We start from the raw sequence: 17,135 nt of genomic DNA, 5'->3' as shown, positions 1-17,135 counted from the left end.
CTAATCATATATCCCTTTTAAACAGTTCTCTCCCTCATCTGTTTCAATGCAGTATACATTATTTATCCCCTCTTTTCTTACGCTGATGTCAGTCCTGCTTTACAACAGTGGCATTATGCAGTATTTGTCCCTTTGTTGCTTCAGTGTAAAAAAACAGCACCAGCAAAGGCAGAAATGGCAAAATTAAGACGGTATTGTTCTTTAGCTGACACTCGAGAGTTAACAAAAACTTACCATTTCTTGTGAAAAGTTCACTAGATATTCTAACCCAAATCCAGGTACAGATATCAGAAGTAGGTACTAATGATATCAGACTTAAGATATCAGTGTTACCTTGAACCAATAATTGGTAGAACTATTCTTACCACACATAAATAAACCCTGGATATTATAACTAAAAAAAAAAATCACAGTGTGACGTGAAGAAAATGTATATTTGGTTTATTTATACTCATTATAAAGTTACTTTCCTCCAGCAGCATGTCATTTCTGTTTTCCACTGTTTTGCTAAAAGCTGCTTAAATTAGACCCCTACTAATTTAGGACAGCTATGCTGGAGTAGTTGTTTTAGACTACTTTTAGTGGTTTTGTTTTCAATCTTGAATGGATTTTACCTATTTCTGATAGGCTTCTTCACTCATTATTAGTTCTTGAAGTTCTGAAGAATTAGTGTCATCTTGATCAGCCAACCATCTTCCTAACAAGCCTTATTAACAAGTCCTGGGTTTTCAGAAAGAGCTTGATTAACCTCTGTCACTTCTCCTGATAAAGGAGAATAGAGTTCACTAGCAGCTTTCACACTTTCTGGAGCACCAAACTCATTTTGTTTGTTCAATTTTGCCCCAAATTCAGGAATATTACAGAAAACAACATCTCCCAAAGCTTCCTGTGCAAAATTGCTGATTCCCACTGTTCCAACACCATTTTCTGTCGTCACCCATTCATGGTTTTCTGTGAACTTACGCACTGTGAGCAGAGCACCCGGCCTGAGTCCCCAGTGCCGCAACGGGCGGGTTGCGTGGGGCACCGAGAGCACGTGCAGACTGCAGGCCTCGGCCCCACACTCCGTGCAACTCGCAGCCCCGTGTTCTCAGGGTGCAGGTCTCCCGGTCCGCGGCTAAGCGGGGTGGTGCCGGGGAGTATTTGTCCCTTTGTGGCTGAGATCTTTCACTCAGCATAATGTCCTCCAGGGTCACCCATTTTGTATAATATATGAGTTTCTTGTTTTCAATGCAGTGTAGTATTCCATTGTGTGAATATACCACAGCTTCTCTATCCTTTCATTTATTGATGGGTACTTGGGTTGATCCCAACTCTGCTATAGTGAACAAGTCGTGATAAACATAGGTGTGCATACAGTTACCATTTTTTAATTTTTTTATTACTTTTGTGTGTGTACCGTCAAATCAGATCTGACTGGTACAGGAGGAGATTGCCCTTCCCTCTCCAGCAGACCATCCGGTGGATTCGAACCGTGCACCTCTGGGATTCAGTTGATCATTTTGAGGATAGATACCACACAGTTCCTCTTGAACTTGCCATTTCTGGCAGAGTAGATCATGTGAGTGATTCAGAATGGCCAATACCAGTATGTCTCAACTCACTAATGTTGATTTTTATGTGTTCCATTTCATTTTGTACAATATCCAATTTTCCTACATGCCATGTTCCAGTTATTACTGAATGTTTACAACTGTTTCTCCTCATTTTGAGGCTTGCCCCATAGGCCAAGGAAGCTCCTGCACTGGGTGAAAGCTTTACTCATTATGGCAGATTACTTTGAGGATGCCTCTCCTCCCTGGTTGCATTTTGAGCGCCTTCCAACTCTAGGAGCTCACCTTCCAGCACTCTATTCAACAGTATTTCCTCTTGTCCATAGGGTTTTTGAAGACCTGTGATTTCTGAAATGGACAGCCAGTACTACTTCTTAGTTGGGGAGGTTGGCCATACTATGGTGGCTTACATGTTGCTATGACACTGACAGCTATGCCACTGATATTTCAAACACCCGCAGGGTCATCCATAGTCGATAGATTTCACACTTGGATTCAGGTGAACCATTAATCCATTGGTTAGTGTCTAAGAAGAAGAGTTGAGGGCAGAAAGACATAGATAAGTAGACAGAGGGAGGGTGGTCATGTGAGGACCGATATGGGCTGGAGTGATGGCGTCGGTAAGTCAGAGAACATCAATGATTGGCAGCAACTCTCAGAAGCTGCAAGAGGCAAGAACGGGTGCTCTCCTGGAGCCTCCAGAGGTATCCCGGCTCTGTTGACACCTTGGTTTTAGCCATTTGACCTCCAGAACAGTGAGAACAAATGATTCTTATTCTAAACCACTCGGTTTGCTGTAATTTCTTACAGCAGCCCTAAGAAGAAAGGAGTGGAGGGAATGGACAAACTGCTAATTCCTGAAACTGCAGTCATTAAATAGGATTGATATTGCACCACAACATTGAGAAGCCAAAACAAAGAGAAGAAATCAGGCAGTTAAAGATTTGAAGAGAGTTCAAAGAGTAGCTCAGGAAGACAAAGGAAAGGTGATAACGGAATGTGCAGAGAGCAGGAGTCAGAAAATCAAAAGGGAAGGACTCACTTGGCATTTCTCAATCTGAAAGAGCCAAAGAACAAATTCAAGCCTTGAGTTGCAATATTTAAAGATGCATTGACAGAATATTGAATGATCCAGGAAGGATCAAAAGAAGATGTAAGATTCAAATACACAGGGGCACTGTACCAAAAAGAACTGACTGACAGAACAATTTCATGAAGTAACATCTGATCAAGAACCAATGGTAATAAAGGAGGAAGGTCAAGCTGCTCAGAAGGAATTGACAAAAACTAAGGCCCCAGGAATTGATGGAATACCAGTTGGCATATTTCAACAAATGGATGCCGCCCTGGATGTGCTCACCCCATTGTGCCAGGAAATCTGGAGGACAGCTCCCTGAGTAACAAACAGACTGGAAGATATCCATATTTATTTCCATTCCCAAAAATGGGGGATCCAAAGGAGTGTGGAAATTATTGAACAGTATCACTAATACCACATGTAAACAAAATCTTGCTGAAGCTTATTTAAAAAATTACTACAACAGTCAACAATACAAGCTGGGTTTAGAAAAATTGTGGTAGTAAGGATATCACTGCCAATGGTATTTCAGCCAAGAAAGCTGTTGGCTGAAAGCAGAGTACCAGAAGGATGTCTATTTGTGTTTTATTGACTATGCAAAGGCATTTGACTGTGGCTAACCTTGAGAAGCATGGGAATCCCAGAACATTTTATTGTTTCATGTGAAATCTAGATTTGGACCAGGTGGCAGTTGTCTAAACTGAGCAAGAAAACACTGCATGGTTCAAAATCAGGGAAAGAGTGTGTCAGGGATATATACCTTCTCTCCATACCTGTTCACTTTATATGTAGACCAGATAATTTGTGAAGAAGAATGTGGCATAAGGATTGGAGGTAGACTCATCAATAACCTGTATTATGCAGATGATACAACCTGATTGCTCACTGAAATTGAGGAGAATTTGAAGTATTTGCTACAGAAGGTCAAAGACTGCAGTCTTCAATGTGGATTGCATCTCAACACCAAGTACAAAGATTCTCACCACCGGGTCAGTTGACATCATTATAAATGGAGAAAAGAATGAAATTGTTAACAGTTTCATCTTGTTTGAATTCACAATCAACACTCTTGACACCAGCAGTCAGGAAATAAAAAGATGAGTTGCTTTAGGAAAGTCTGTTGTCAGGGGCCTCTCCAGAATACTGAAGAGCAATTATGTCACTCTAGAGACTAAGGTGTGCCTGATCCAGGCCATGGTCTTCTTGATTATTTTCTGTGCAGCTGAGAGCCAGACTGACTAAGGATAACAGAAGAATTGATGCCTTTGAGTTGTAGTGCTGGAGAAAAATATTAAGCATACCATGGACTGCCAACAAAACAAAAACTCTTGTTTGCTCAAACAAAAAGTGAAACCAGTTTGCTCCTTGGAGGCAGAAATTTTCAAACTCCCTATTACCTACTTTGAGCATGTTGCCAGCGGGGACCAGTCCTTGGAGAAAGACATCATGTTTGGAAGGGTGAGGGACAGCACCGGAGAGGAAGACCTCAGACGAGATGGATTGATACAGTGACTGTGGCAATGAGGGAAGGTATGTGAGGTTGGCTCAGGATAAGGCAGAATTCAGAGCTATTGTTCATAGGGTTGCTATGAGTTGTAGTTCACTCAGTGGCATATAACAACAGCAACAGCCCAAATGAATAGTAAAATGCCTATTATTAAGAACTCTTAATGCCATAGTGTAAACAGGTTGCATTGGGGAAATTGACTGCCAACGACTTCAAGATCAACGAAGTCAGTTTAAAGATTAAGGTATGCCTGAACCAAATCATAATTGCTTCCTGTGCCTCTAAAGTTTGGATAATGAATAAGGATGAACTAAGGAGAATTGGCTATGCAAGATATTTAACTGTATGGATCACAACAAACTATGGTTAACATTGAGATGAATGGGATTCCAGAACACTTAATTGTGCTCATATTAAATCTATACCTTGATCACGAAACTGTTGTCAGATTGGCACGAAGGAACTCTGTATGGTTTAAAATCAGAAAGGCTATGCTTCCTGGTTGTGTTCTTTTTATCTATTCAAACCATATGCTGAGCAAATAATTCATGAAGCCAAACACAATGAAGAAAATTGTGGCATCAGGATCAGAGGAATACCCATAAACAACCTACATTTATGTAGATTGACACAATCTTGCTAAGTGAGTAGGACCTGAAGTGCTTGCTGCAGAAGACCAAAGACTACTTACATATCAACATCAAGAAAACAAAGGTCATTACCACTGGGCCAAAATGTAGTATCATGATAGATGAATAAAAAATTAATAAAACTGTTAGTGATTTCATTTTTCTTGGATCCTCAATCAACACCCTTGTTACTAGCAGTCAGGAGATCGGAAGAAGTATTGCTTTGGGCAAGGCTGCTCTGTCAGGGACCTTTCAAAATACTGAAGAACAATGAATGATGCCATTTTGAAGACTAAGTGTGCCTGATTCAATCCATGGCCTTTCCAAACACTTGCTATGCTTCTGAGCTCAGCAATTAATAAGGATGACAGAAAAATTATTGGTATCTTTGAGTTGTGGTGTTGAAAAGAGGACTGAACATCTCATGGACTGCTAAATCAACAGGTATCTCTTGGGGAAAGAACAGTCAGAGTGCTCCCTTGGAGACAAGGATGACAAAGCTTCATCTTTCATACTTTGGTCATGTTTCTAGGAGAGACTATTCCCTGGAAAGGGATATCATACTTGGTCAGTGAAAGACAGGAAGACCCCCCAGTGAGATGGACTGACAGGGTGACTGCAACAATGGGCTCAGGTATATCAGAGATAGCAAGGATGACACAGATTAGGACAAGATTCAGATCTGTTAATAGGATTGCTATGAGTCAAACTCCACTTGACAGCACCTAACAAGAAGGAGGAGAAGTAATGTCTTTGAATTGTGATTTTGGAGAAAAGTACTGAATATCCCATTGACTACCAAAAGAACAAACAAGTCTGTCGTAAAGGAAGCCCCACCAAGATGCTCCTTACAGGCAAGGTTGGTGAAACGGGGTCTCACATACTTTGGGCATGTTGTCAGGAGGGGCCAGTCCTTGGAGAAAGTACATCTGCTGGGAAAGGTGGAGGGTTAAAGAAAGACTCTCAGCAATATGGATTGACACAGCAATTTTCCCAGAGGGCTCCAATACGCCAGAGATGGTATAGATGGTGCAGGACTGGCTAAGGTTCAGATCTGTTGTTCATGATGAAACCTAACAACAACAACATTATTAATGTCATAGTGGCAGGGAAGAATTGAAAGTCCTGGCATAGCTTAGCGAACAAGTCTAGGACTACATCTTTGTCAAAACATGTCAATTGTTATCCTATCTATTTGGGGGGCCTTGTTTTTGTTTTTTTGGGTGTTTTGTGTTTGTTTCTCTTCAACGCAGCTTGAACTATTTCATTCAACATCATAGGTTCTTTTTTTTCCACCCTAGGCTCTTGATCACACATTACTTCCTGAGATGGTTCTGTGTCTGCCAATTATTTTTGGGAGAGTGATTCAGCTTCATTTGAAGCTTCCTGGATAAGTTAAGATTTTCCCAAATGGTTTTTCAGGTTTTTTTTCAGCTTGAGAAATGTCATATGAATTCTTCCCTATTTGTTTCCTAACTTTAGCTCTCCATCAGCATACATTACTTTGTCTTTTCACACTGCCCTTTGACATTTTCTGTTCATCTCTTTTGCTTTGGTAATTCTTACCTTTGTTTTGGCTTCTCGAAGTTCTAATGCCATTTTCAAGAGTTTCTTTTGACATCTATTTTGGTCTTTTCTTTCTGTCCTGTCTTTGCAATGACCATTTGCTTTCTTCACAGATGATATCCTTGATATCTTCCCTCAGCTCATTTGTTTTTTATCATTAGTGTTCAAACTGGTTTGAGGAAATTTGCCAGAACATCTGACAACCAACTGGAAAAATTCATATTTGTATCTATTTCCCCAAAAGAGATAATTTAGTAGAATGTGTAAATTACCAAACAATATCATTAATGTCATATGCAAGTAAAGTCTTTCTGAAGATCATTCACAAATGGCTAGAACAGTACCTTGACAGAAAACTGCCAGAAATTCAGACTGAATGTAGAAGAAGCCATGACACTTTATTGATGATGTCAGATGGATCTTGACTGAAATCAGAAAATACCAGAAAGATGTATATTTGTGTTTTATTGACTATGCAAAGTCATTTGACTGTGTGGATCTAACCAACTGTGGCTGTCATTGAGAAGAATGGAAATCTCAGAACACTCAATTGTGTTGATGCAAAACCTACACCTAGACCAAGAAGTTAGGGTATGAACAGAGCAAGGGAACATGGCATAGCTTAAAATCAGTAAAGATTGTGTCAAGGTTTGTATCCTTCCTCCATACCTATTCAATCTATGCAGAATAAACCATTTGAGAAGTTGGACTCTATGAAGAAAAATATGGCATCAAGATTGGAGGAAGGTTCATCAATAACCTGCATGATGCTGATGCCACTTTACTTGGAGGAAGTGAGGATGACTTGAAGCACTAACTGAAGAGGATCAAATATTGGTTACATCTAAACATCATGAAATAAAAAATCCTCACCACCGGGCCAATAGGCAGCATCATGATAGATGGAGAAGAGACAGAACTTGTCAGTGACTTCATCCTGCTTGGATCCACAATCAACACCCTTGGCACCAGCAGCTGAGAAATCAAAAGACATAGGAATTGGGAAAGTCTGCTCTCAGGCACCTCTCTCCCCAAAATGCTGAATAGGAAAAATGTCCATTTTAAAACTAACATACACCTAACCCAAAACATGGCCCTTTTAACCACTTGCTATGCTTTTCTGAAAGTTGGACAATGAATAAGCAAGAGAACAATGAATAAAGATGACAGAAGAATTGATACCCTTGAGCTGTTGTGTGGGAGAAGAGTGTTGAATATCCCATAGATGGCCAAAAAGACAAACAAGTCTGTCTTAGAAAAGGTGCAGCCAGGTGCTCCTTGGAGACAAGGACAGTGAAACTTCCCATACTCGGGGCGTGTTGTTTGGTGGAGCCAGTGCTTAGAAAAGGACATCATGCTTGGAAAAGCCAAGGGTTATTGAAGGCAGATGGATTGACACAGTGATTGTAAAAGTGGACCCCAGTGTGTCAGAGATGATCAGGATGGCCAGGATAGGGCAGGATTCAGATCTATTGTTCATAGGGTTGCAATGAATCTTGGTCCCTGGGCAGCACTTAACAACAACAACAACAACAGAGGAAAGACTGCCTTAAAAGTCTATTTTCCTCAGATTTGGAGGTAATTCACCACTAGTCAATCTGATGTTTCTTTCAGCCAAGTGTATCAGCCTAAGGACTGGGAGGATGGGATGGATTCTGAGAGTATTGGGTCACTAGTGAAAAACGTCAGGAAAGGTTCACTTTCTGTCAACTGCTTTTCTCAGTTAAGTGTTGGTAAGAATATGAGTACAGAGGGCCCTCATGAACAGAGTGGATCTGAAAAATAGAACCGAATTGAAACACGGTGATAAAGTGATTCACTCTGAGTTCTGAGTGCGGTCACTCAACACCATCTCGCTGCTGTGGAGTTGTAACTGGCTCAGAGCTGACCCTCGGTGGGTTTTTCTCAGCTGTAAAAAGGGGGAGATTGCTCATCTTTCTCCAATGGAGCAGCAGAGAGAAGCAGCCATTAGGTTAGAAGTGCAGCTAACTCCATGCAGACTAAACTGCCAGAGCTCCCTAGTACAGTCAATGTTGTTAGATGCCATCAAGTCAAGTACAACTCATAGCAATCCTATGAACAACAAATCTGAACCCTGTCCTAGCCTGTGCCATCCTCATATCTCTGACATACTTGAGCCCATTGCTGCAGTCACTGTGTCAGTCCATGTAGTTGAGAGTCTTTCTCTCTTTTGCCAACACTCCACTTTTCAAGGCATAATGTCCCTTTCTAAAGAATAGCCTCACCTAGCTAGCAACATGCCCAAAATACATGAGATAAAGCTTTATCACCCTTGCCTCCATAGATTGTTCATAGGATTGCTATCAGCTTCACTTTCTGCTAGTTCTCTTGGCAGTCCATGGTATATTCAGTACTCTTCTCCAACACCACTGCTCAAAGGTATCAATTCTTCTGTCATCATTATTCATTGTCTGGCTCTCAGATGCTTAGTAAGTGAATGAAAAGACCGTGGCCTGAATCAGGCACACCTTAGTCCTCTAACTAACATCATTGCTCCTCAATAATTTGGAGAGGTCTCTGACTTCTGGTACCAAGTGTATTGATTATAGATCCAAATAAGGTTGTAGACAGTTTCAATCTTTTCTGCATCTATTATGCTTTTGAAGTGAAATCAATAGGTCCATAAAATTAAGAGCATGTTGATTAATTATCATGCAATTAATAGAGAGCGCTGGTGGCCTAGTGACAAGAAGTTGCACCACAACCCCAAAAGCATGAAATTTGAGGCCCCCAGCTGCTCCGCGGGAGAAGGATGGGCAATCTCCTCCGATGCAACTAACTGCCTCTGAAAACCCACTGGAAGGTCGGCTATGGGTCGGTTCCGACTCTATGGAACAAAACAACAACAACAACAACAACATGCAATTAATAGTTGATGCAAAAACAACCACTTTGCATTCTGAATTTATTTGTTGTAATATAGTGACAGTTTTATTCGCATGTTCTTTCAAGTTCTTTTTCCCAAAGGATATTCCTTGAGAGCACATCACTTTGTAGTGGTGTTGATTTTGAGCAGTTTCTCCCCCGCTTTCTCTTTCTTGGCTTTCTGCTTCCCTTGGTATTTGTCAACGGAGAAGATAGTAAACAGCTTAAACTCTTTGTAATTAAGGCGCTTTTGTTGAAAAAGAAAGAAAAATTACTTCAGGGAGGGTTTTCTAGGGATTCCCCCTGCCCCAGATAGCAGGATTGTCATAATTTCTCAAAGAAAACCTTGGAAACTTAAAGAAGCTAAGTAATTAAAACATAGTTAGAGTCTAGGACCTAGGTATAAAGGGAACTCGGGTGGCTTAGTGGTAAGGAATTGCACTGTCAACCCAGAGGTATGCGGTTTGAGTCCACCAGCAACTTCATGGGAGAAAGATAGGTAATCTCCTGCGTGACTTATGGCCACTGAAAACTCATTGGACTCAACAATTGTGGGCATAGTAGATTAAGAATTGTGCTCATAAACCAAAGACAGGTGCTTGAATCCCACCCGCTGCTCAGAGGAACTCAAATGGGCGATCCCCTCACATTTGCCTTGTAGTCTTTGACAATCCACTGGGGCATCAGCTTTGAGTCAGTTGTGACTCCACAGTGATGGGTGAGGGAGTGATCAAGAATAGAGAAGTACTGGGGAAGGCCAGCTTCCTGCTTCTGACTCATGGAGAGGCACTTGCCACTGGCTGGCTAAGTCTCTTCACAGTGTGATTGTCCTGCCCTCTCAGCCTTAGCTCCTGATTGCTTCCCCAGCAAGGAGGTCCTCTTCAAATAGGAAAAATGTGCTGAACTCACCATCACTGCATTCCCGTCATAGCATCCCTTCCCTTCTACTTACTCAGATCTATAACACCCAAACTAATTACTCCCTTTCTAAATGTGGGCACATTTTGCTACATATAAAATGCAGCGCTTTGTTCAATCTTAACTCTGCTGTGGACCTATAAATCTCTAGTTTCCTCTTGACCTTGTCTACTACTACCTTGTTGAACTGCCCCCTGGGATTTCCAGAGCTGTTCTGTACTCTCTTGACAAGAACAAATCCCAGATCTTTCTTCCCCAAAGCTGCTGGTGGGGTTCAACCTGCTGAGCGATCCATCAGTGAGGAGTGCTACACAGCACCCCCAGGGATCCTCTCCAGATCTTAGCAATATGCCTCTTTGAGCAGGATTTCCCCAGCCTCCCCCTCAGCCCTCCGCTGTGGTTGGTCAGACACTGTCCTCTACTTTTGGAACAGAGGCTACACACTCTGCTTTGGGACCTGCACTTACATGGTCCCCAGTGAAATCAAAGTCGTGATAGAGCTCTGTGAGTTCCTGTCTTTTAATATTGAAGAGAAATCTGTACATCTGGAAGTTGTCTAGGCCAATTCTCAGGTCCCCATCCAGGTCGAGCAGCTCAAAGATAGGCCGGGAATGGCGATAGATAAATTGTTCTTCCAGATGGCTCTGTTTTGAGGGAAATACATCAGACAAGGAAGAGTGGTGTTGGTGCCACTTTCTAAGCTTGGAGCGTCAAGCCTCATCTAGTCCCTAGAAAACTAGGAGGCACGATCATGGCCTTTAAGATCAGGCATCTGCCATCCATGCATCAGGTCCCACACCAGTTCTGTGCTCAAGGGGCCTGAGCCGCCTCTGAAGCAGGCAGTTCTACTCTTGGATGTAACTCATCACCGCAATGTGTTTTCTCAGAGTGGAAACCTGCTCGTGAAGCATCATAACACTGACAATAAAATGGTGACCACATTCAAAGAGTCGGAGGAAGGTAAATAGACCCAACCTGAGGAGGGTCCCTCAAAAATAAGGTAGTGGTGGTGGTGGTGACATGCCGCCAAGTCCTCTACAACTCGTAAGGCCACTTAGTACCGCAGATCGAGGCCATGTCTGACCCTGATCCATTCTTGCAATCACCACTGTCCCTTAAGTCCATGGTTGGAGCCACTGTGTTAGTCCAACTCCTTGAGAGAGCATGCCTCACCTCTGTCTTCCACTCCCTCAGAGGACTGACTCACTGAGGAAAACAACCACAGACGGAGTGAGAGACTTGAGATTAGTCTTAGGGGATCATCAGATAAATAAGTGTGGAAGAGCATGCCACGCCAGGATGCCCAGCTGGGGATAGAAGGGGAAGCCGTGTGAGAGGGCTGGACAAGGGCAGAGGCAGCCTCAGCAGCAGGAGCTGAGGGGACGCTGTTGAAAACATCTCGCTTACGGATGGACCTTTTGGGAATCCAAACTATTTATTCTCTGCCATCTTTTTGTTTCTTACTGAGAGAACCATCTTGTCACGTCCTTAATTCTGAGCTGCCATTAGCAAGATGTTCGCAGCCACCAAACCCTCTCTCCTCAGAGGCCCCATATCCTCCCTTGGTACTTGCCTCATGTGACAGCAGAATGCAAACCAAAATGTAGAACTGGTCAAAACCAATCTCGCCTATCGCATTCCAGTCCAGCATGTCAAATGTAATCATGATCTGGGACTTGGTCAGGTTCGTCACGTGATGCATGAAGTGAAAGAACAGCACATCTGTTAAGGTGTAGGGAAGCAGAAAGATGGATTATTCCGACACGCTTCCAAAATGCTGAACAATTGGTTGTTATGTACTGCCAAGTTGATTCTGACTTAGAACAAACCTATGTGCTGGAATGGAATTGGCCCCCTGTGTTTATAAGGTGCAATCTTTAGGAAAAATTACCAAGCTGCTGGGTTGTTGCTGTTGGGTTGTTTTTCTCTCTATCCATCTTGGAGTTGCTGGTGGCTTCAAACTGCCAACTTCTGGTTTAGCAGACACACATTTCATTGTTACACTACCTGGAGTCATTGCAGTTACAGAAATGTTGGCAGTTTTGAAAACTTGCTGGTTTGGTGGCCTAGTGATAAGGAGTTGTGCTTCCAACCCAAAGGCAGGGAGTTTGAATTCACCAGTTGCCGTGTGGGAGAAAGACAGACAATCTCCTCCAGTGCCATCCACTGCCTCTGAAAACCCACTTTCAGAGCTGGCCAGCTATGAGTCAATTCCAACTCAATGGCAATGAGTCTAGTTTGCGGACCTGAGAAAACTTTTGCTTCAGACTTTCCTACTATACCTTCCCTGATTCTGAACACTTGTCACCTTTCTCTAAGTTTGATTCTTGCTTCCTGACTCCCACTCATATTCAGGAGAGCAAGGCAGGGATGAACATTAGACCCCCTTGCTTCTGGGAGGAGAGATGAGTTCTCACTGGGACTTCCTTGGAGAAGCAGGTATTTTACCTGGGCTTTCTGGGTGGTGCAAACGATTATGTACTTGATAAGTATTTGGCTACGAACCGAAAGGTTGACAGTTCAAATTAATCCACATTCACTCAGCTCATTGTCTGTCAACCCAAAACTAACTCATAGCTGACCCTCCAGCAGGTTTCCTGAGTCTATAGTTCACACTGGAGGAGATTGTCCATCTTTGTCCAGCGGAGCCACTGGTGGATTCAAACTACCAGAGATGCATTGCCTTTGGGTCAGGAGCACAACTCCTCCCAGACTACGCCACCAGAGCTCACTTAAATTCATCTGGGGGTAGTTTGAAAGAAAGGCCAGGCAATCTACTTTAAATATATATAAAGAACTTAAGAAAAATGTAAAAATAATTCCTTTTCTATGAAAGTATAAACAATCCTTATGATAGTATAAATAAAATGCATTTGGCTGTGGAAAACGGAACTAACATTATTAAACACTACAGGTTTGGTACCTTAAACACTTCACACTGAACCCTAACAACACTAGAAGGAAACTAGTATTATAATTCATTTTAGAAACCAAACCTGTTGCCTTTTAGTTGATTCTGACTCACTCTGCAAAACAAAATGACCCCTGAGAGTTTCTAAAATGGAAAATCTCTATGGAAGCTAATGGCCTCATCCTTCTTCTCCCTTGCACCAGTTGGTTGGTTCAAACCACTGACCTCTTAGTATCCACGCACTTGACCACTGAGTCACCACTCCCTCCTCTATAATAAAGTCCAAGTATGCATTGACCTATATCAGCACACCTTGAACTGTATGGGTTTACTTGAGGATCTTGTGAAAATGTGGCTTCTGACCCAGAAAGCCCGTCATGGCTCTGAGATTCTGCATTTTTAATGCCTTCCCAGTGATGGGTTTGTGGCTGGCTAATTTTTGAAAGCAGGTCACCAGGCCTTTCTTTCTAGTCTATCTTAATCTGGAAACCCTGCTGAAACCTGTCCACCACGAGTGAACCTGCTGCTGTTTGAAATCCCGATTGGCAAAGTTCCCAATGTCATAGAAACATGCAAGACACTGTGACAAATCAACAGGTGGCTAATGAATAAAGACAGTTTTAAAACCAGCTGAGTCTAGCCCTCTCCAGTCCCCAAGACATTATTAAAGTCACCACCTCGCAGGAAGGCAAACCTTCAGGCTGTCTCTTCAATCTTTCAAGCCACTGTCTGGTCCCCAAGTGACCAGAAGACATGAGCAGGACTTCACCGCTCTGTGAACTATATCCCCGGGAGTGGTTCTGTCCTCAGGCGGTCATCTCCTCAGCAGAAATCCCAGGGAGAGAGAGCGTGTGGGCGTTTGAGTTGGGAAGCCCTGGATCTTAGGCCCAGCGTGGCTATTTTCAGCCAGGTGTTCAGCAGTTGTCTACCTATTACTGTTGTTAGTTGCCATCAAGACTACTACTCCTCACAGCGACCCAATGAATAACACATCTGAACCTTGTCCTTCCCTGTGCCATCCTCACCATATCTGATGTGCCCGGGTCATTGTTACAGTCACCGTGTCAATCCATCTTGTTGAGAGTCTTCTCTTTCTCTGACCCTCCACCTTTCCCAGCCTGATGTCTTTTTCCAAGGACTGGCCCTTCCTGACAACATGCCCAAAGTTTATGATTCAAAGTTTCACCGTCCTTGCCTCTACACTTCCTCCAAGACTAGTCAACTATGACTCATATAGACCCTATGAACTGCAGATCTGAACCCTGCCTATCCTGCACCATAGTCTTCATCCCTGACATACTGGAGCCCCCTGCTGCAGTCACCGTGTCGATGCATCTTGTTGACTGTCTAGGGCAGGGTCACTGTCAAGATTTGGTGACATGTTGTCTGTGAATCTTTATGTAAAGAGAAAAACTGAGGCCAAAGTATGAGAAGTTGTTTTCTGTTTCTATTATCTTTCCTTAAAATGGGACAAAATATATTTGAAAATCTTCATAGTGGGATAGGAGGACAAACAAAACAAAACAAAAACTTTCCTTTAAAAAAATTGCATTTATCTCTCTCTATGGTCGGAATAAGCAACCAAATAAAAACCGAACCCATTCCCAGGGAGCCAGTCCTGACTCTTCTCTTTCTTTGTTTATCCTAAAAAGAACCTAAATTGTATTAAGGTATTATGCTGTTGTGTGTATCCTAGAGCTGACGCTCTGGTGGGTTTTCAGAGGCGGTTAATCACACGGGAGGAGACTGCCCATCCTTCTCCTGCAGAGCAGCTGGTGACCTCGAACCACGCGCCTTCAGGATTGCAGTGCAGCCTCTTGCTACTAGGCTACTAGAGCTCATTAACTCTTACTAGTTTGTGAACTCAAACAGGGTCTAGAGAGTCAATATTATGAATCACTCACAAGTACCAAGAATCACATGACCCTTTACAGAGTATCTGACCCAAACCACCCATCTGACGGATGAGAAATAAAGTCCTACTGAGGAGTTGTGAAAGTTGATGCCTGAGTGGTTAAACTCCCAGGAATATTACTCATAATAGCGCTGTTGTTGCTGTGTGCTGTTGAGTTGGAATTGACTCAGAGCTGACCCTCTAGTTGATTTTCAGAAGCTGTAAATCACAGCAGGAGGAGATTTCTCATCTTTCTCCCATGGGTCAGCTGGTTGTTGTTACATGTCTTTGGGTTGGAAGCACTATCTCTTATCACTAGACCACTAGAGTACCCTATCTTAATAGTAACTATCATAAAGTGACAAAATATTTATTAAATTCTTATGGTTTGGCATTAGGCACACATTACTTCTTTTAATTATTTTTTCTTTAAATAATGAAGAGTCTCTCACTATTAAAGTTACAGATGAGGAAAATGAGACTTATAGAGGATGATGACATGTTCTCCAGATTCACCAGGGACAATGGGTAAAGTTAGCATTCAAACCCAGGATGCCTGACCTTGGAGCCTACCAATGGTTAGACACAATCTCAACTATTCGTCAACAATTCTCTCTGTGCTTCATGTAGAAGGTAAGATAAATATTTGCTAATGACATCTTTTCTGGTTCTGCAAGTTTACCTACCCATTAACTTAAAACCAGGCAACTACTTCAAGGAAATGTTCCTGAGGTACTGACCATTCAAGGTGTGTTTGTGATGTACATCCAAGAGGTTAAAGTATGCCATCAGGGCCCGCACATTCCTCACAGAGAGCAGGCAGTATATTTTGTCCAGATAGAGGTACCACAGAAAGGAGTCCTGCTTCAGTTTCATCTTGGCACTATGAGTCAGAGACTCTTAACAAGAGTTTGTTTATGGAATAGAATAGAGAACTCTGCCTCAGAACTAGAATGTTAGAGGGAGTGACTAGGTAGCTTGGTAGCTTTGGCAGTAAAACGTCTGTCTAGGTTAAAAACAAAAACCAACCACCACACCAATATCAAATAGAGTAGTCAATAAACAATTGTAATTGTTTCCTCCAAACTCTCAGCCTTATTACGGATATGTTTTTATTCTAAGAATTTCGGTAATTTGATTGTCCCTCTGTCATTCAAATATACCCAGTTCTAAACTAAAAATCACAAGTGTTTTAGAAATTAACAAGAAAGTGTACTACCTATGAAAACCTGTGCTTTGTACAATACAATGAATGAGAAAATCTGAAATTTTTTGTACGCTTTTCTTAAAATCACAATTAAAAAGAAAAAAAATTGTATTAAAATAGAAAAGAAAACCTGTGCTCTGAGGCCAAATTGGTTTTCAGAGGAGCATTTATAGCCGAAGAGTTGTTGTTGTTATGTGTCGTTGAGTCAATCATGACTCATAGCGACCTTATTAACAAAAGACCTTAACCCTGTCCTATAACTATTGTCATTTCTCTAAGTGTATAACATTTCCAGAGGCATATTGTTTAGGGAGTGGATGCCACTCGTGCTTCCAAGCTTGTCTCAATCTGGGAGCTCCACCAAACACTGTTCACCATGTGTAACCATTATAGCATTTGAGACACCAGTGGCACAGTGTTGAATATCACAGCAATACCAAGTTTGCTCAGTACAGCAAATTGACAGACCAGTGCTATACTACTTAGGAGAATGTTCATTATAAACACAAATTAACATGGCTGGAGGGCCCAAACAGATTTTTTTTAAAACCCAGGTCGAGGATTGAATAGAGGCTGAAGGATAGAGAGGCAGAAGGTTAGAGAGCCAGTTGAATAGAGAGGCAAGAGTATATGGAGAAAGAGAGTGATTGAAAAGAGAGAGGAGGATATAAAGAAAGGAGGATAGTAAAAAAAGGAGGAAAGGGAGAGGGAAGATGGTGGAGGTGGAGAGCAGTGTGAAGAGTCAGAGGGATAGCAACCTGCGTAGAGAGGATACCAGAGAGTACTTTACGCTCCACAGAGACTGACCATCACAGCGTGACGCGAACAGTAGGATTTTGAATCAGAGCTTTTGCTAATACATTATTTTAGAAGCTTTAAAAACCGGAGCCCTTGGGGAACTCTGGTGGCCTAGTGGCAAGAAGCTGCACTGCAATCCCAGAGGAACATGGTTCGAATCCACCAGACGCTCTGCCGGAGAAGGAGGC

The 17,135-nt window shown here is 42.3% G+C and overlaps 1 protein-coding gene across 1 annotated transcript; it reads right to left on the bottom strand.

Annotated features, from left to right (window-relative positions):
- Positions 1 to 9,340: 9,340 nt before the first annotated feature.
- Positions 9,341 to 15,818, bottom strand: EFCAB9 (EF-hand calcium binding domain 9). The gene is made up of 4 exons (XM_006884425.1): positions 15,683 to 15,818; positions 11,711 to 11,859; positions 10,605 to 10,781; positions 9,341 to 9,466 (listed from the first exon to the last, which is right to left on the bottom strand). The coding sequence occupies exons 1-4, from the start codon at positions 15,816 to 15,818 to the stop codon at positions 9,341 to 9,343; spliced, it is 588 nt and encodes a 195-aa protein (XP_006884487.1).
- Between the last annotated feature and the right edge of the window lie 1,317 nt (positions 15,819 to 17,135).

The sequence above is a fragment of the Elephantulus edwardii genome, unplaced genomic scaffold, assembly GCF_000299155.1.
Source record: "Elephantulus edwardii isolate Elephantulus edwardi_28Jun2011 unplaced genomic scaffold, EleEdw1.0 scaffold00033, whole genome shotgun sequence".
Lineage (NCBI taxonomy): Eukaryota > Metazoa > Chordata > Mammalia > Macroscelidea > Macroscelididae > Elephantulus > Elephantulus edwardii.
The sequence above is the reverse complement of the archived record's forward strand: the minus strand, read 5'-3'. Positions and strand labels throughout refer to the sequence as shown.